This window comes from Lutra lutra, chromosome 11, assembly GCF_902655055.1.
Source record: "Lutra lutra chromosome 11, mLutLut1.2, whole genome shotgun sequence".
Classification (NCBI taxonomy): domain Eukaryota; kingdom Metazoa; phylum Chordata; class Mammalia; order Carnivora; family Mustelidae; genus Lutra; species Lutra lutra.
The window spans coordinates 90,601,165-90,621,782 of NC_062288.1; the positions used below are offsets into that span (position 1 = coordinate 90,601,165).

The 20,618-nt window shown below is 43.0% G+C and overlaps 1 protein-coding gene across 1 annotated transcript in view; it reads left to right on the forward strand.

Moving 5' to 3' along the window:
* CALD1 (caldesmon 1) overlaps positions 1–20,618 on the forward strand; it is a 184,311-nt gene that overhangs the window by 146,100 nt on the left and 17,593 nt on the right. Inside the window, 5 exon segments of the mRNA XM_047694157.1 lie at positions 2,466–3,411; positions 4,670–4,744; positions 9,861–10,003; positions 16,943–17,207; positions 19,749–19,889. Coding sequence (XP_047550113.1) covers positions 2,466–3,411; positions 4,670–4,744; positions 9,861–10,003; positions 16,943–17,207; positions 19,749–19,889 — 1,570 coding nt within the window.

Consider the following 20,618-nt stretch of genomic DNA (forward strand, 5'->3'; position numbering starts at 1 on the left):
CTAGAGTTGAACAGGAAGGGAAAGAAAGTTTTGAAATGGCATTCTGAGGCCTTTCCTGAATCTGGTTATTAACAGTGGCTTAAAAGTTACTAGTAGTATTCTTGCTTTATAAAATCTTGCTTCTACGTGGTTTCTCTTCTTTTTTCACATTTATTAATAGTAATTATTTCATGCTGTTGATTGGTTCACACATTCTTTTTCAGTAAAGCATATTCTTTTTTTTTAAAGGCTTTATTTATTTGAGAGAGAAAGAGTGCATGAGATCAAGGGGAGCAGAGGGAGAGAGAGAAGCAGATTCCCTGCTGAGCATGGAGTCTGACTCCGGACTTGATCCCAGGACCCTGGGATCATGACTGAAAGGAAGGCAGATATTTAACCAACTGAGCCCCAGGTTCTCCTTCAATAAAGCATATTCAGATCTGAGAACATGTAATTTATCTCTAACATATTAATTACCCACAAGAAGTGTCCTTCATGGGGCTGAATGACCCTAAGTGGTACTCAACTCTACTGATAATCGTTGTGATTGTAAATAGGCAAAGAAAGATCCAATAGAATCTGGTTTTTAATCCTTTGAGAGAGAGAGTACGTGCACATGTGAACAGTGGGGGGAGAAGGTTGCAGAGGGAGGGAATCAGAAGCAGGCTCCACATTCAGCAGGAAACCCAAAGTAGGGCTCTTTGTTAACAACCCTGAGATCATGACCTGGGGCAAAATCAAGAGTCGGACACTTAACCAACTGCGCCACCAAGATGGCCCTATCTGTTGGTTTCTTTACTCAAGAGTACTTTCATCTGGCTAACGCTTTGGAATTTGTGGTACCTTCTAAAAATTATTTGTATTCAGTTGATCCAGATTCCTTACGTGTAGATGTTTCCCCTTAAATTCTAAACTATTTGTATTTTTAGGGAAATTTAATAATTACTTGTCTAATTCAGGGAGACAGTGTCCTACAGCAAGAGTTAAAGCCAAGGAAGCTTAACATCTAGCCTTTACTCTGCCATTTCTTATTGTTAAATGTGAGATGTGTTTTTCCAAAATTAAGTGATCTCGAACTTCAAAAGGGCCCAGTTCAGTATGAACTATGAAATTTGATGGAGTTTCTAAACTTTATAATACCATTCTTCCAACTCTGGTCACAGTTTCTGGTATCACAGACTGGTTGTTTCATGCCAGTGGAGACCAAATACTCTGGCTTTGAGCTATAATAGTGAGTAAGGTGATAGGTTTGGTACAGTTTGGTTTTTAGATATTTTGCTTTTCTTTTTGAATAAACATCAAATTTAACTATTCTTTGTCTACCACAGAGAAGGGCAAAAGACCCACTATTCATGGAAATCTTGACAAAGAGTGAAGGCGGTGTGTGCATTAGGGTAACGTCAGCTGGTGTAACAACGAGCCCCAAATTTTAATAATTTGGTACAGTAACACAAATGAGTCTAGTGTGGTATTTTTGAGTAGTAAACAGAACTGGTCACCTACTTTCCTTCCTCTTGTGACTCTGTCAACTCCTGGGCTTTAAAGTTTTCTGATCTACTTAACAGAGATAGAGATGGTGAAGAATGCACTTCTGCTTCGGAGTTGTCTTGGTCTAGACACATCACTTCTGCTCACACTCGACTGGGAATTACTGGACACAGGGCTCCACCTAGATGCAAGAAAGAAGGAAGGGTCAGAAATAGACTCCTTGACTGGCTGTGACTTCCCTGGGACTGCGGGAGGGGGGGGGGCGTGACTTGCGATGGATGGTTAGACGCCTGGACCACGGGGGTCACTGGCATAAGTACGGCATCACCCCTCTATGATGTACACTTGCTTCCTTTCCACATGCCTTGCACCCCACAGATCCAGCTCAGGATTTCTAGGTGACTTGGCGACAGGTGAAAATACTGTATGATACTAGAGGAACTCATTTCTCAGTTTCGTCCTTGTCTTAGTTTGAGTTGCCCAAGAAGCAGTTTCTGGAACAAAAAAGATTTAAGCCCAAGTCATTCATTTGGGAACCGATCCCAAGAGACACCAGTCACAGTGTGGGACAGTGAACCGAGGAAGGGAGAGCAACCAAATAAAGGTTTCATGGGCTCCAGAGCTTACCTCCACCGGGAGACTCTGAGATCTAGGGTGGGGCAGGCACCCCAGTTATCCACCGCAAAAGGCAAGGGGAGCCGAGGTATTTATACACTGAGCCTCCTCCATTTTGTCTGACGGCTGCCCGGATTCCGAAAGCACTTCCGGCAGGTAGAGTGGATGCCCGTGGCGGGAGAAAGGCCCAGGGCAGAGGCCTGCGTGCACGGTCTACTGACCACTAGGCAGGCCAGCGCCACCAGAAAAATGGGTATCGGGGGTGGGGGCGTCCCCTTGGTACACACGGGACCGTGAGCCTCGCCCTGGCACGCATCAGGCCGCGCGGATCCCGCTGACCCATTAATCAGCAGGCTGTCTTTGGTGTCGTTTCTGTTGTCCAGTGTGGCCGACGAGGAGGTCAAGACAAGCACCGCACACACGCAGCTGGAGGGCGACGACGAGGCTGCGCTCCTGGAGCGTCTGGCTCGGCGGGAGGAAAGACGCCAGAAACGCTTGCAGGAAGCCCTGGAGCGGCAGAAGGAGTTCGACCCCACGGTCACGGACGCGGGCCTGTCGCTGCCCAGCAGGAGGATGCAGAACGACGCGGCCGACAGCGAGGCCGCTGAGAAGGAAGAAAAGAGTGAGCGTCGCCAGGAAAGATACGAGATAGAGGAGACGGAAATCGTCACCAAGTCCTATCAGAAGAACGACTGGAGGGACGCTGAGGAGAAAAAGCAGGAAGAAAAAGAAAAGGAGGAAGATGAGGAAGAGAAGCCAAAGCAAGGGAGCCGGGAAGAAAATCAGGTAGAGGTGACCGTACAAAGCGGAACAACAGAAACAGCGGTCCCGCCATTGGAAACGGGGCAGCTCAGTGCAGAAGAGCCTAGAACAGAGGAGGAGCGGGAACGGGGTGCAGACGAGGCCGCCCACAATGGCAGCCTGGAGACAGAAGGGAGGGAGCAAGCTGAGGCAGACAGGGCCAGGATGGAAGCAGAAGAAAGAGACAGAATTAAAGCTGAGCAAGAGCAGAGAGTAGCAGAGGAGCAAGCAAGACTGGAAGCAGAAGAGAGAGCAGCTGCGCAAGAGAGAGAAAAGAGGGAGGCGGCTGAGAGGGAGAGGGCTGAGCGAGAGAGAAGAGCAGCGGAGGAGAGGCAGCGGGCAAAGGCAGAGGAAGAGGAGAAAGCTAAGATAGAAGAGCAGAAGCTCCGGCAGCTAGAAGAGAACAGAAGTGAAATGCAAGAGAAAAAGCACAAAGGGGAAAAGGTAGAGGAGAAAATGGAAGGGAAATGGGTAAATGAAAAGAAAGTACAAGAAGATAAACTTCAGACAGCTGTGCAAAAGAAACAGGTACAGTAAACATTTTGCACCAAACGTGTGATGCCTGTGACTTTGGAGAAATGTAATGCACATCAGACTTGGGGCCGAGGCACATTCCTGCAACCCCACATGCTTGCTCAGTTGGCAAGCTGTTCATTTTGTCCGGCCATAGCAATATGCAAGCATGAAGCAGTCAGTCGATGGCTAAATATTCAATCAACCCAATTTACTAGGACAGCCAGAGAGAGATTAATTGCTCTGTGCTTGCTTGTTATGAATACCAGAAAAATGAATTAACCCAAAGATGATAAGCGTGGCAGTGCTGTGTTGACTTATAATTCTGCTCCTGAATCTCAATTCTTTCCTTTTAACAATTTACCTCTAGCCATAGGTCTACATGAGGCAAGAGGACCGTAACTCCTCCCCTTATCCATATGTTTGGCATTTAATTAAAAATTATAAAAGGTGGGGTGGGAAAATGACATAAAGAATCATGGTCAGAAATTGCATCTTAAGAAAGCAAAAATAACCCCCTTGAAATCACCTGGTAATAAAGGAGGGAAAGAAGCCAGTTTGGACCTTTCATTAAGTATGTCAGAACCATGATTTGCCATCATGTAGACCTGAGCTTAATGCAGACTTGCAGAAGCCATTCATCTGGGGTGGCATCATTTTAAAACTAACTGGTAACTAAGAGCATGCATTTTGCTGCTTTTGTCATTGGGATGCCATAAATAAATTCATGTAGCCTGAGAAGGGTGGAAATGGAGGGAGGAGGTGTTTGCAAGCTGTGAAAGACTTTTTTTTCTGTCTGCAAGCCTGCATTAAAAGCATTCTAGCTAACCACTGCCTGTATCCCTTCCCCCACAAAAAAAGGAGAGAAAGAAAGATGCTTGTATATTCTCATTTGCAGAGAGAACTCTTATCACTGAGTCTGCATTGTGCTGAAGTTGTCGTTCACTCTTGCTTGTTAAATGGGGCTCATGAGCACAGCTACATTTGGGTACAGAATGCACCAAACCACAAACAAGGTTTGCAAACATGCACAAAGGACCACCACATCACGCCAGGTTTCAGGGAGCACAATGGCAGGCACGTGAGAAACAGTTTTGGTGGAAAGAAACTATCCCACATTGCTGTTCAAAATCACTGGCACCCAGGGCTATGTGAGCACTGAGTTAGCAAAGTCCTGAGCCACATGCAAAGTGACCTGAGCACCCTCTCACTCTTGTAAGCTAGAAAGGGCTTCTTTTAAACAAGTGACCTTGCCGCTCTTGAAAATAAAAAGGAAGAAGAAAAGGGGGCCAAAGCACAAGTTAAAAGAGAAAAATCCCAAGAAGACAAGCCTACCTTCAAAAAAGAGGTAAATATTACTGAGAAGTAACCTAAACATAAAGCAACAGAGAGAGTATTCCATGACTTGTCAGGTCTGCTGATCTCAAAATTGTAACCTCTAATCCAGTGTTTTTCAAGCCATGACTTGACCTTCATGATTCACTGAATGGTGAAATCAACTTAAAGCATCTCAAAAGTAGTTAAATATGTCAATGACATTTTAAGACACGAAACCAAATAAATAGAAGATATCAGATATCGTGAGCAGTACTACATCGTGACAGAAATTGTCCTTCTGGCTGTGGGTCACAGAAATCTTGAAAAACACTGATCGGATCCATTTTTCCCGCTTTCTGCTCTTCTAAGTGCTCTTTTTTTCTCCTTGAACTATCCTAGTTGCATTTCACTTGTGGAGTATTTTCAACTGGCTTTGATTAATGATCTAACTTTCCAAAGGAAAAACACTACCCACCCCATCTCAGTAGAAAATTCGATGAACTGAAGATGGTATTTGATTTTCAAAAGAAAAGTTTGGCAAAATGTTCTGCATTGCATTTCTGAGGCACACACAGGAGCTGGTGCCTGGGTGTTTGTAGGTAAGTGAGCAAGTCAGTGGGGGCAGGGCCGCTATCCAGAGAATGTCATCACGCCCCACGTGATCAAAATGCCACATCAGACAGCCTGGCCTCGTGTCAGCCCCAAGTAATCCTAAAAATTGTAGCAGTATCTCATAAGTTCAAAGTGCTTAAATGTGGTAAAACTAAATTATCGAAGGTAGGGAGATTTGGATTACTTTGCACATGGGACTGAATCAGAGCTGTTGAGTATCAGCTCAGATTGACTTCTGCACTTGTCTGCCCATTGTGGCACATATTAAGAAACAGAAAAATCCGTAGTTAGGAAATTAGGTAAACCAGGTTCAGCAGGGGGATGGTTATTTTCTTAAATGCTTTTTCATAAGACTCACAGAAAAAAAAAAGTTAAGAACCCCTAGATCATGTTCTGTTTATTTTGGTTAAGATGTACATACCTTCCTGTTTCTAATGGAACTTGAGGGGGTTTGGGAGTAAATACTGAATGCAGACACCACCCATTTAAAGGAAGGTGGAATCATAGAGGCTGAGAACTAGAAAGCTGAATTTGGTTCAAATGAGGCAGCTAAGGAAATGGTTGAATATTTTTGGGAAGCACTGTTCTCATTTCATAGCGGAAAAACACCTACAGATTCATCTGCAAAAAAATGAAAGTTACTGGGACCTAAACTCAAACAAAAATGTCCCACTTAGGCTCTTGGATAAAGCTGGTGTTTCATGGTGGATAGCTTTACAGAAGGAAGAGCGCATGAGGTCCTAACTCAGTGGGGGAGGAGAAACTGAAAGAGCACTGTTTGTATTCCGTATTTAAAATGTAATTGATTTCCCTAAGATGTGATTTGTTTTTAATGACACAAACATTCTATGTCTATGTATTGTGCCCCTGAGCAAGAAAGGGCTCATGATGGGTCAGCCAAATCATCCTTCTGCCTTTTTTCAGAGGGCATCCCACCCCATCCCAACAGTGTCAGTGGTATAACCATCTCAGACCTGCCCCTTTCCCAGTTTGCTCTACACCCCATTCTAGAATCCCAAACTTTTGGCCCCTTTTTTACACAGGCCAGATTAGCCACTCAATCCAGGCTCAAAAAAAAGAAAGGAAGGAAGGAAAAAATCTGGCATCCCTGCTTTAACATTGCTTACATAAATTACTAGTTGGATGACTAGATTTCCCTCCTCCAGCTAGGTGTGTGGCTACTTTATGTAAACAACTTTGAATCATATTTTACATGATTTAGCCATTTCAACACCTTCTTCCTTTTTCCCCCCTTTTTTGTTAAAAAAAACAACCAAAAAAAAATTTCAAGGAGCTAAGCAGGATCAGTCAGCCACAGGTAAACACAAACATCACGTGAGACTTCTTAGAGAAAACATTTTCAGAAGTCACTCCAAATTCTCGGGTAAAAAACTGTCTTTCTCCCCAGCAGCCCTGCAGTTTTAACTGTTTGTGGCGATGGAACACAGAACATCACCATCCTTGAAACTTAGCTTTCTTTTTCTCCTCCCCAATTATAAAATGCCTCTTTTTCATTCTTAACCCCCGAATTGGGTTTTTTGTTTGTTTGGTTGGTTTTTTTTTCTTCCTGGCCTCTAACAGAAAAACTTGTGTCCCGATGCAGAGTCATCATATAATACTCAAACTGATATTCATATCATGTACCAAAGTTTCCCAAACATGGCCATGCTTCTAAATCACCTGGAATCTTACAAAATGCAAAATCTGACTCAGTGGGTCTGGGGTGGAGTCCGAGCTTACCACTGAGGTCCGTGTTGTTCACAGACCAAACTTGCAGTAGCAAAGACTATCAATGTGGCAGACATTGGACCCAGAAAAGGAAGTGAGCCTTCTGAGTCTGACAGAAATGTGTCAGACCTAATGTGGAATGTAACTTGCATCAGTTCTTGTGACTCTCCTGAAAGCAAATGATGTAAAACATCATTCTGCAGAGACTGACAGCTCAGTCTTTTTGACTTGTGCACTTGACCTTTTGAGGGTCTCTCCGGCACCAGGACACGTCACTTGAATTCCCATCCACCCATGTGTTGTTAGCCCATTGGATATCCCAAATATCCAGAGTTTTATCCAAATGTCTCATTTGACCAGGGCCTCTCATATGCTAATATTATCTGAATGTGAAGCACGTTGACTCTTCAGGATACTTATGAACCCATCGACACAGATTTTCTTCATGGTAACATTCTGACCTAGCAGATCAAATGCTTTTCCTTCAGAATTTCATGAGTTTAGGTTGAATCTATTGAATCTATTCCACTATGCTCCTTAAGATTTAAAGGCACATTGGAATGAATTTATTTATTTATTTATTTGTTTCCCAGAAAGAGAAAACTATTTGCAAACTCAAATCATTATTTCATTGGGAATTTTTTAATAGATTTTTTTAAATTCATTTGACAGAGTTCACAAGTAGGCAGAGAGGCAGGCAGAGAGAGAGGAGGAAGCAGGCTCCCCGCTGAGCAGAGAGCCCAATGCGGGGCTCGATCCCAGGACCCTGAGACCAGGACCTAAGCCCAAGGCAGAGGCTTTAACTCACTGAGCCACCCAGGCGCCCCATCATTGGGAATTTTTCTGAGAAAGTCTTCCAAAGAGAATCCATCCCTCATAGACTTTGCCAATAAAGGCAGAGCTGGAAAAGGGGGGGAGGGGGATTTTTCTTCTCTTAGACATGTATTGTTTTACAAATCTACTTTATGCACATTTTTGGTCAATAAGTCAGATAATGCATTTTGGGAGATTGGAAATATCTCTGACCCCAAAATAGGAGAAATGAGTTAAAGGTAATTGCTCTTTGCACAGTGCTCCTAAAACCATGAGATTTGACTCAGAATGTGTTTTGTGGATTCCTGAAACGGGACCCAAATTTGCATCCCCAGATACTTCTTAACCAGGATATAAACTCCAGTCCCTGGTGTCTGGGACAGTATCCAGCAATGAAGGTCAGGACGAGAACAGACAATGCCTGCTCCTGCCCGCCCGGAGAACACAGACTTTCTGTGGGGCAAGAACCGCCACCAGGGAGCTGCAGTCAAGCTACAGGACAGCCCAGAGCTTCCCTCTCTCCTCTCGAGCCTTTCACAACAAATCAGGAGCCAAGAGGGAAATGACAGGATAAAGGATGAGGAAGGAATCCTCTGGTCCAACCTCTGTTCTTAATGTATGTAGAGCCAACCTCCCAAAGAAATTAGGTGACTTCATTTTAGCTAGTCTGCTGACAGCGCTGGAGCAAACACTCCGCTTTCCTAACTTCCAGCCAAAGCTCTCACAGAGAATGGCAGAGGAACAGCCCTCTTCAGCATGTCCAAGGGATAGCCTTGGAGGAAGATTGAAGTCTTAACTAAGGGCCACATGGTAGTGAATAGTCAATCTGTGGTAATTGAATCAGATAACATCCAAAGAAGGCCGTCAGGCAAAGAACTACTCAAGGGTCATCAGTGAAGAGAAATAAAAGTACTGGCTTAGTAAGACCTGCACTTCAGGAGTAAGTGTTCAGAGGTATCAGAGGAATAGCTGGAAAAAGGTGAGATCGGATAAGGGGAGGCCATCTTGGGCGTCTCCTGAAGGCCCAAGTTCTTTGCCTACACTTCCTCTGTTGCTTGCTCCAGAACATTAGTGTCTTGTCCCTGGTTGTCTTGAAAAGAGCAATAATGAAAAAGAGCAATAATGAACCTCTCCTGTTTTCACACTCATGGTTTAGGAATGGGTGAGCTGATATAGGTGATCTCAACCCCCTAACAAGCTATGTAGATTCACTTTGTTTTGAAATAATGTCTCATTTACTGTAACGACTTTGTATCACAAAACTCACAAAAATTAAAGCTAACACCCACTTTCCATATATCACCTTCCTCTGTCTCCCCAACAATCACAAAACCACTTCGGTTTCCTGTTGCATTAGAAATGTAGTGGTTTAGAGGACTACCAACATGGTCCCACAGGTCTGTGTCATCTCCCCTAAGGTAGGGTTATTATGTCTTCAGTCCTCAGGACCCTAGTTACTCATTTGATTAAAGTACAAGGGTGAGCTACCTCTGCCAAATGCCAAAATTGGCTTGGCCGATCTGGTAGGTTTCCTTTTTCCCTCCTCAACACGTATCTGTGTCCTTTTCTAAAACAGAGTCTTCATCCAAGAAAAAAAAACCTGTCCAACCAACCAGGCCATTCTCCCATCACTGCCACACTAATGATCACTCTTTTCAGTGAGAACTACAAAGATCTACTCTTACATGGAATTCCCAGAAAATAATAGTTTCCAAACAGTAACACCTCCACTGCTCTTAAAACCCCAGTGAAATCAGGGATGATCTTGGTTTCGTAAAAGTGTGATCTAGGTCTCTGCACAGAGGCTGGAGGACCATAGCTCATGCTCTAAGAATTTCCTCTGACCCCAGCTCTACCACATCATTCTCCAGTGGTTTGTTTTACTTCTGAGTTTCCTGGCTTCTTAATAATTCTGGGTCTTATTTGGTGATACCAACCAAAACCTAATGGGACTTTTATCATTATGTTTCTTCCTGATGTGTACTGTTGGTTAGATCAAAGATGAGAAGATTAAAAAGGACAAAGAGCCCAAAGAAGTGAAGAGCTTCTTGGATGGAAAGAAGGGATTTACAGAAGTGAAATCACAGAATGGAGAATTCATGACGCACAAACTTAAACACACGGAGAATAGTTTCAGGTAAGAAACAGAGGCTCCTTAACAATGACTGTGTTCTCATGTGAGGAAAAAACAATAATCAGCCTCCCTATCCTGTGCCTCCAGACAGAAACGTGCTAAACGGGCAACATATTTCTGTTGTGAAGTCATTGACCATTGTCTCAGAGATACTCAGTCAGCAGGTCAGGCTATCAATCACTAACAGAAGACCAGCAGTCATTGCTCAGACAAGGTTTAATCTGCTTTTCCCATTATTTAGCAAAGCAGATCATGCTTAGGATCCGTGTTTTTGTTCCATGACTAATATGCTCATGTAAGATCGGTTTATTAGAAAGCATTATGACTGGGGCTAATGTCATTGATTCTCTGTATGGTCCAGCCATTTTCCCAAGAGACACTTGTCAGTACCATTTTCAAGAATATATATATATTTAAAGATTATAAATAAATGTTGCTTAAAACTGAGATTATCCTGTGGCCAAATACTCAGGAAATGTTAGGTTAAACTAAGTTAATTAGATCTCTTTACCACAGAACTTCGAGGGCACTTGATATTAATTTGCATTGGGAATCTCAAAGAGGAAGGAATAGGGCAGGGCACCCGCACTCCTTTTAATACCCTTTGGACAACCCTCTGGCATAGCTTCCGCTTCCCCACCTCACCCCCACCCATCAAGTTGAATATCTGGACAGTTGATTTTAGGACAGACAGACAAGTATGCACAGGTAAATCCTTACTTCTAGATACACTGAATACTGAGCGCTCCCCGCCGGTTCTGTAGAAGGACTCAAGTTACCGAAGCCAGCCATGGATGCCTGGCCACATGATGCCTTGTGCCCCTCTCCCACACATTCACTCCCTCCAACCATTGGTGCCAAATTCCTACCTCTGTTATGTCACTGGCTGCTGTGCCAGATGTCCTGGAAAAGTTGTGGGTCCCTGAAACGTGGATTCCCATGGGGTTGTTTTGGCAGCAGTCTTGCCTGTAGACCCTGTTTTTCTGAACAATTCAAATAAGAAAAGTGCCCATGAGCAGGAATTGTGTAGAAGCTGGACATATTCCTTACCCCAAAGCCTTTGTGGCATTCAGAAGCCAGCAGAGCTACTAGGGCTCTGCTCCTCTAAGCAAGCTAAAATGGGGAAATTTAATTGCCCCCCCAAACAATTTCTCTAGATAAAAATTCGAGTGGAAAGGTAATCACATTAATCCAAGGGCAAGCCCTATAAGAAAACGTGTGCAGAAAATGCCTAAGTAAACTGAAAAGGAGGAGGACATGCAAATCCTATAGATGTTCCTTGTGATTGGCCGGAGAGAGTAGGCCTTTAAGTAGAGCAGGAAGAGTTTATTAAGAATTCATAAAAAATCTAGAAACTGAGTGATTCCTGATGGTTGTCCAAAAGCAAGCCCAAAGCTTGCCTGGAGTGGGCAGTAGTTTAATATTTCAAGGCCCTAGAATGGTGTCCGGTTCATGAAAAGTATCCAACTAATATTGCCTAACAATATTACTGTCTTATTATTTGATAGTTTAAAATAGGTTTTGGGGGTCTGAGTAAATTTTTTTGTTAAGAAAAGTAATGTTTTTTTTTTTAAATCTCTCAGTAGAAAGAAGTTAACAATTAGCAAACTTGCCAACCAGCTCTAGTCCAAATTCACATTAATAATTAACATGCCCATAGTGTGGAAATCCAGAGACCTGGGAATTCGAAGAGAAAAATCGCAAGGATGGCAGCAGGTGTAGCACTGAGAATTCTAAAATGTGACTCTGGCCTTAATTTTTCCATCTTTGGGCAGAAAAAAAAAGAGAGAGAGAGAAACAAGCCCCCACCATATCATTCATTTTTGTTTAGCTGCCAACATAGGTTAGTTTACTTTCAGTTTGAAGTTGAATGTCAACGGAAGCAGAGATGCCTGGTTTGCTGTATATACTTATAAAGCGAGGAACTTTATAAAGAAGGGAGTGGGAGCCTCTGTTTAGAATAGCCTTGTGCCTACTAGCCTAACTGCGAACAAACTGTGTTCGTGGTGAAAGATCTGATGTTCACCTAGACATATGCCTAAGGAAGCCAAGGAGAGAGGAGAGACCTCCTGGGAGAAATTTCCATATTAGTGTCACCCTTGTACTGAGGGCATGCTGGTACTTCTGAGGAGGTGACGTCCACAAAGCTCTTGCTACTGTTTTGACCAAATCTCCTTACGTTTGATTTAATTATTGCCTCCTTTGATATTTGTTTTTTCTTTTATTTTTTTTTAAGATTTTATTTATTTATTTGACAGAGAGACTGCAGGAGAGGGAACAGAAGCAGAGGGGTGGGAGAGGGAGAAGCAGGCTTCCCTCTGAGCAGGGAGCCCCATGCAGGGCTCAATTCTGGGACTCTGAATCATGACCCGAGCCGAAAGCAGACACTTAACACCTGAGCCACCCAAGCACCCCTGATTTTTCTTTTTTCTAAAGGACTTTTTTTTTTTTAAAGATTTTACTTACTTGTCAGAGAGAGAGCATGCATGCACAAGCAGGGGGAGCGGTAGCAGAGGGAGAAGCAGGCTGCCCACTGAGCAAGGAGCCAATGTGGGGCTCAATCCCAGGACCCTAGGATCATGACCTGAGCTGAAGGCAGATACTTCAGTGACTGAGCCACTCAGGCATCTGATAGTTCTGTTTTTTGTGATTAGATTGTTTTCTCTAAAGCATCAAATAAAAAAAAAATCAACGTCAATTAGCAAGTATAGAAAATCAGTTTATACCAAGGACTTTATAAAAGCACAAAACCAGGTATTTGTTTTGTGGTCTATTTTTAACATGGTAATTAAAGTTTTTTCTAATTATAGGGGAAAAAAGATACTCATTATGAAACATTCAGAAAATAGAAGTACAAAAATAAGCACCCACTACCCAAAGATAACTACCAGTAACATTTTATCCAGATATTTTTTATGAGTATATATTCAAAATAGAGAAATATATATAGCATGTATATGGTGTGTATACTATAATATATATTTTTTAATTGTTTCTTGCATTATATCATAGCTACCCTTCTGGACCAGTGAATATAAGCTTACAGTTTAATAATGTTAGCGTATTCCCCCGCATGGATGGGTGTGTCGCGAGTAACTGAACCAGTCCCTAATGATGGACCTTTTCATTGTCCAAAATGAAGGCTGAGCGACACCTAGTGGAGTTCAGAGAGCTTTCTCTGTGGATGCCTTCTGTCAGTCCACTGCCTGTCCACTAACATGATGAAAAGGAAAAGCAAACTCATTTCTGAAGATGTAAAGACCTTGAACTAGTGCAGAGAGATTGTCTCTCTACCATCACAGACCTGTGAACTTACAAGACTCTGAAAGGGCAACATCCAAGTTTCAAGGGACCCTCTAACCTTTGTTTGAGTACAAAATTTAAAAAGTTCATCTTACACTGTCAAGAACCTAGAACAATATTTTAGCATCTAACCTAAAGTCTTAGTAAGAAATAAATTTTACATCATGACCCAGTACAGAGCTGCATAGAGACTTATCACTAAAACAAACGTGTCAAGACATGGCACTTTCCCTTGCTCCATGCAGTTCACTCTGGTGTTTTCTGTTTCGTTTTGTTTTAATGCTGATCGTGATCCACAAGACTTGTTTTTCCATCCTGCAGCTTGAAAAGGTTGGAAAGGACATGGTATACTCAGAACTACGTCAGTGTTTGAGGGCGCCTGGGTGGCTTTGTTGGTTAAGCGTCTGCCTTTGGCTTGGGTCATGATCTCAAGGTCCTGGGATCAAGCCCTGAGTTGGTCCCCCACTCAAGGGGGAGTCTGCTTGTCCCTCTCCCTCTGCCTCCCCACCCCTGTGCTTGTGTGCACACATGCTCTCTCTCTCAAATAAATAAATGAAAATCTTGGAAAAAAAAAAAAAAAAGAACTACTTCAGTGTTTAAAAAGCATGAGATGTATGCATAAGATCAGTATTACCAATGCAGTCTTGAACTCCTTTTCTATCTTACTCTTTTTCTTGTTCCATCACTAGAAACACTGACCCCTTCTCTACATGGAATAAATGATACCAGACAGTGGTAATTCATCTGTTCCTTAGACAAAGTGTTAGGGATGGGCTACCTGTGTTCAGAGCTAGTTAAGCATGACCTCACTGCTTGTTAATAAATACTTAGGCAGCTGGCAAGCTACATCCTTGTCTCTTAGTTAAGGACTGTCTGTAACTAGGTATACTTTTGAGAACACCATTAAATTCTCCTAAAGGGCCAGGAGGATCAAGCCGACATGAATTTTGCTCCAGTGACAACGCAGTGCTCTGCTGCAGTTGTGTCAATAGCAACGTGTTTTGAAGACAATCATCAATGTCATAATTCTAGTAGATAGTAAATTTATTAAAGGAGCTCAGGGTCAGTAGGTGTTAATGACCTCTCTCCTCTCTTTATATGATTTATGTAAAAACACTAAGAATGCCAGTTCTGAAGTAAAATTTTAACATAAGGACCCCTGGGACAGTGTTTTGTCTCTAGTCTTAACATGTTCCCAATTCTACAGTAAAATCCCTCTGGAGTCTCCTTAATCACAAAAGAAAACTTTAACGTAATTTCAGTTTTATTTCTTTTTTTTTTTAAGGGTGATCTCCTTTCTTTTTTTATGTTATTTTTTTAAGAGAGGGAGAGAGGAGGGAGGGGGCAGAGGGGCAGAGAGAGAGAGAGAACATCTTAAGTGGGGTTCACGCCCAGGACAGAGCCCAACATGGGACTCGATTTTACAATCCTGAGATTATAAGCCGAGCAGAAATCAGGAGTCAGACATCTAACCAGCTGAGCCACCCAGGCACCCCTAATTTCAATTTTATTTGTAACTTATAAAAAACATACCCATTTTCTTGCTGTTTGATAAGCTCTGCCGTCTGATGAAGCATTGCTTCCACTGGAGCATGGAAGGTAGTCAGTCCTAGACTGTAGAGATTCTAGAGACTTACAGGTAGGAAACATCCTCCCAAACTCTCTAGTCGTCAGTGTAGGAAGTGAGCAGTAGAGGCTAACATGCTTGATTTGGTTGATTTTTTATTTTATGACAAACCATATTTAACTCCTGATAGAATTATAGTACAATGGAAAGAAGAGTATACTTAGTAGAGAAACACGAGAATCTAATCGTGGCTCTACCACTTTCTTGCTACCAAAAGTTGGGCCAGACTGTTTTCTTTCTCACACATTGATTCCTAATTTGTAAAATGGCAGTATTTTTTTTAAAGATTTTATTTATGTATTTGATAGAAAGAGACACAGAGAAGGAACATAAGCATGCGGAGTGGGAGAGGGAGAAGCAGGCTTCCCACTGAGCAGGGAGCCCGACGCAGGGCTTGATCCCAGGACCTTGGTATCATGACATGAGCTGAAGGCAGCCGCTTAATGACTGAGCCACCCAGGTGGTAGGATTAACCTAATCGGCTAACTCCCTAGTTATTGAGACTATTAAATGAGATAATAATGTGAAAAGGGCCTATAAAGTATAAGTAACAACCCTAACTATACCACATCAGGGCTAATTTGGTAATTTTAAGTCACAATTAGGAATATTCCTGTCATGTTAGACCACACAATTTGAAGCCATAAGGTAGTGCTGTCATTACGAACTTTCTTGGAACAACTGTGTAAGAAAGGACACATATTACTGTACTTACAGCTCTTACTCAAGAGGCAAAGAGTAATTTCATCTCCAGAAATCAGCAGCCAGAGTCAAGTTCAAGAAATGGATAAGTAGATTTTTTTCGGTGCCTGCCCTAGTTTCAGCCATCTTTTCTTGTCACCTCCGCCTGCAAGTCTTCCGTTCTGATCCATGATTCTAGGGAGATCCAAATTAACCAGTAACTTATGGCAGAGGACTACTAAGGTCACACCTAGATTTTAGAGCTCAGTCTAATAGCACTGTTTTGCATTACATGCCTTCCTTGCCAGTAATAACTAGTATTTATGATAATGTCAACAATTATTTAATATGTAATCTCGTGGGATCCAAAGAATAGCCCAGGAGGTAAATAGAACAAATATGATTTGCCTGGTTTTTCCACATCGTATTGTGCATGTATCATGGATTTTTCTTTAATTGTGGTAAACTACACAACATAAAGTTTACTATCTTCGCCATTTTTAAGTGTACAACTCACTACTGTGAAGTGCATCACATTGTTGTGAAACATCTCCAGAACTTTGTCATCTTGCAAACCTGAAACTCTATACCCATGAAATAACTCCCCACCTCTCCTCCCCACAGCCACTGGTAACCACCATTCTGCTTTGTTTCCCCAAACTGATTACTTGAGATAACTCACGTAAGCGGCGTTAGGCAGGATTTGTCTTTTGGGGATGGGTTTATTTCACATAGCATAATATCCTCAAGGTTCATCCATGTCGTAGCCTGTGACAGATCGCCTTCCTTTTTAAGGCTGAATAATAGTACACTGTATGTACGAACCGCTTTCTGTTCGCTTGTTCATTTGTTGATGGGTATTGGGGTTGCTTCCACCTCTCCACTGTTGTGAATGATGCTGCTAGGAACAAGGGTGCACAAATATCTTCTCAAGATCCTGCTTTCAGTTCTCTGGGGTATAGACACAGAAGTGGGGTTGCCGTTGCATATGGTGGTTTCACTGTTAATTTTTTGAGGAACCTCCCTGCTGTTTTCCATAGTGGTGGCACTCTTCTGCCCATTTTCCATGCACCATTTTGCCACTGACCATGTCTGTTTGCCCGGTTGTACAGCTAGGAAACCAAGGGTAATTGGCAGAGAGGGATCAGATTCAGACCTTGAGGTTACAGGCAGACCCCTGGACCCCTTGGGCTGGTATGAAGGCCCACTGTGTGATGAGGGGGAATAGAGATTTCTTTTGGGTGGGGGATGCAAAGCCTGCAGACCAATGTCCTTCCCTGGGGGAGGCTGCCAGACTGATGGTTGTCACCCTGCTCTGCATTTCCGGACAGCCGCCCTGGAGCAGGAGCAAGGGCCGGCGAGGCCAAGGAGGCCGAAGGCGCTTCGCAGGTGGAGGCCGGCAAGCGCCTGGAGGAGCTTCGCCGTCGCCGCGGGGAAACCGAGAGCGAGGAGTTCGAGAAGCTCAAACAGAAGCAGCAAGAAGCAGCCCAGGAGCTGGAGGAGCTGAAGAAAAAGCGGGAGGAGCGAAGGAAGGTCCTAGAGGAGGAAGAGCAGAAGCGGAAGCAGGAGGAAGCAGAGAGAAAAGTCAGAGAGGAGGTAAGGAGGGCACAGTCTGCCTGCACTGGGCCCCCAGTCCATGTCTGGTGACCCTTCTAGCCCAGGGAATAATTTTTTTTGTGGTGGAATGCTCCTGCTCTTTTGAGCATGGACTCTTATAAATATATTTGAAGAATAATAAGGCTAACCATGCACTGGGCACAGTTCTAAAACCTTCATCTGTAGCACTTTATATCCATTTATAACTTTCTGATATGGGTAGTGTTATTATCCCATTTTTCAGATGAGGAAACTGAGGCACAGAGTGGATTAGTCATTTTCTCATGGTCCCATTTGCCTTAACCCATTCCCCTATATTGTCTCTCAATAAAGAACAGGAAGCAGAGAAAGATGAAGAGGTCTGCAGAGTAGTTATAAGAACCGGGAGTCACATGATAGTTGTTTTCTGATATTTGAAGAGTTTTGATAGGGAGATTTTTTAAATAGTTCTTCTTTTTTTAATGGAAGAGTCAGGAAATGAGGTCATCACAAGCAGGGGCAGTATCTGCTTTGTCCGTTACTGTAAACCCAGGAGCCAACACAGTGCCAGGCATGTAGCAGGAGCCCAGGAATGATGAACAGATGAATGTGTTCCATCTTTTAAGACAGAACTAAAAACAACAGATAAAGTTATAAGAAGACAAAATTTGGACACTGAGAAAGCACTTAACCAACTACAGCTTTACAAGGTGCATTCTTTCCTTTTATCCTGAGGTGTATTATTATCCTCACTTTGTAGACCAAAAAAAAAAAAGAGAATCAGATTATTTGAGTGACTTCTGTGAGTCACTTGACTAGTAAGTAATAGAACCAGTACTGGACCTTAATTCTCCAAATCAGCTTAGAGCTGTTCCCTTTGGTCGTAGGAGATAGTGACCTCCCATCATTTGAATTATGCAGAAAGACTTCCGATGGCTTTCTGACGTGGATCCTCTGCGAAAATTGGCTGACCGCTGCAGAAAGTTTGGATAAATTATTTCAAGATCTCTTCCAACTTCAGCTCTCAGTGAGCCAGTTGCCTTTGGTTGGGAAGTGCTTGGGATGATAGTGCCTTTGAATCAAACATACCTGGGCCAGGATCCTTTGCCACTTGCAAGCTGGGACCTCGGCAATTACTGAACTAAGATCAGCTAAGACTTCTTTTCTTTACCTGTGGAATAATGTCTACTTACAGCACTGATGCCAGGATTAAATAGATCATTGTGTTCATGGTGCCTGGTAGTTATAATTATTGTTATCGTTGTTGTTATTGTTATTTAGAGGAGCAGAGTATCAATGAAGGCAGAAGAGAAACACTGACTCTTAGAACTGGATTGGACCTAGGAGATGATTTGGTCTAACCTCCTACCAAACAGTTAGTCAGCAGAGCCACAATAACAAATTCCCATAGACTGGGTGGCTTATAAACAACAGAAGTTTATTTCTCACTCTTTTGGAAGTTGGGGAGTTGGAGATCAAGGCTTCAGCAAATTGTGTGCCTGGTGAGACCCCACTTCCCAGTCTTCCCATCGCAGCCGCACTTGGCAGAAGGCAGAAGAGAGCTCTCTGGGTTCTCCTTAATAAGGGCACTAGAGCCATTCGTGAAGACTTTACTCTCATGATCTAATCACCTTCCAAAGGCCTCAACTCCTAAAACCATCATTTTGAGAGCTAGGACTTTAATTATATGAATGGGGGTGGACACAGACATTCAGCCCATAAGACAGAGAATCGTTCTGCCAGATGAACATCCAGTCTCTGCTTAAGAACATATAGTTTGAAAACTACAAAAGACTACACACACATCTCTCAGTCAATCATTCATAGAGGATGTTTGACTTGATCAGTGCTCTGAATGTTTGGCCTGAGAGAGAAGATGGGGGAGAGTATTATAGACCAGAAGGAAGGCACAAAGGGGTTACTGAGACACACTGTGAACATCTGCGACTTCCGTGGTGCAGTGTCTACATATTTTCAGGTTTGTCCAACCATCTAAAATAATCTCAGTTGAGGCAGGGACAACCATAAAATTATCTTTTATATAATTTGGCGAATATGAGAACTTAGATTTATATAACTTTGCACATCAGTTATCTCATTTGTCTTCACAACCCTCCTAGCAAGGTGGGAGAAGGGACATGTACCTTCCTTTTACATACACAGAAACGGAAGATCAGTGTTAAATGATGTGACCGGATGGTAGTGACAACGATCAGCTTCATGCTGAGCACGAGGCCTGGCATTTTACATGGGCTTTCTCATTTAGCCTCATGACAGCTACCATAGTCTCATTTCACGGATGATAAACTGAGGTACATGAGCAGAGAAGTGAAGTGGCCAAGGTCACACCGTTGGGAAGTGGCAATGCCAGAGTGTGAGTCAGGCAGTTGGACTTGCCAGCTCAGGCTTAACCTCTGGCCACTGCCCTTGAGGAAGGGGTGGCATCCAGTCCAGAACCCAGCTCATATTCCTCTGGGACTAGTGCTTTCTGCCCTCCGGCCCTCCTACCTTCTGGCTTGAAGCTCATACTGATGTCCTTGTTATTTGTTCTTTCTCCCTCAGGAAGAGAAGAGGAGGCTAAAGGAAGAGATTGAAAGGCGACGGGCAGAAGCTGCTGAGAAACGTCAGAAGATGCCCGAAGACAGCTTATCAGATGACAAGAAGCCATTCAAGTGCTTCACTCCTAAAGGTTCATCTCTCAAGGTATTTCTTATTCCCAGAAAGCCTTCTTGTAACACCTCCGTTATAATGTGATGAAAACTGGATTTTTGCCCCTTACTTAGTTATCGCTCAAAGCCTTTGCTTCATTTAGCTTTTTGCTCCTTCTGTCAGCCTTTTCAGAGCTCCTCTTTGTAGCGTGTAGGGAGGAGAGAAATAAAGCAGAGAGCTTTGTATCTGTTGTTCGTTAGATGCTTTGGTACGCATTAAAGTGACATTTGGCGATTATCTCTAGGTTTCAGTGACCCATGCCCTCCAGATGCCTCATCCCTTCAAGCTGTTGAAAATGGAAACTTTAAAAGTTTATAAAGTGGGCAACTATACTATAAAAGTTTGAGCCACTTTTCATACTAGCCGTTCACTTTTAATTCGTCATTATTAAAAGTAGGGCGGCTGGAAACGGTACTGGTCAAATCTGAAAGCTGTTATCCCGGGAGGAGATGAAATGTAACTTGGGGATCCTGTGCCAGGAGGAGTTTGGTCCCGGCACTGCCTTTGAGGAGTCAGCTCCTAAATGATGGAAGATGGAAGTGCTGGCAAGAGAAGAGAGAATGAGCAGGAGGGAGCCCAGTCAAGGACTTGAGGGAAGGGTTGACATGCAGAGAAAAGAGAACAGAAGCAAGAAAACACTATCTATTATTTATACTAAAATGCCATTATTTTTAAATATGTGGGGGGGTTTTTTGAGAGTGAACATTTATTGAGCACCTGGCA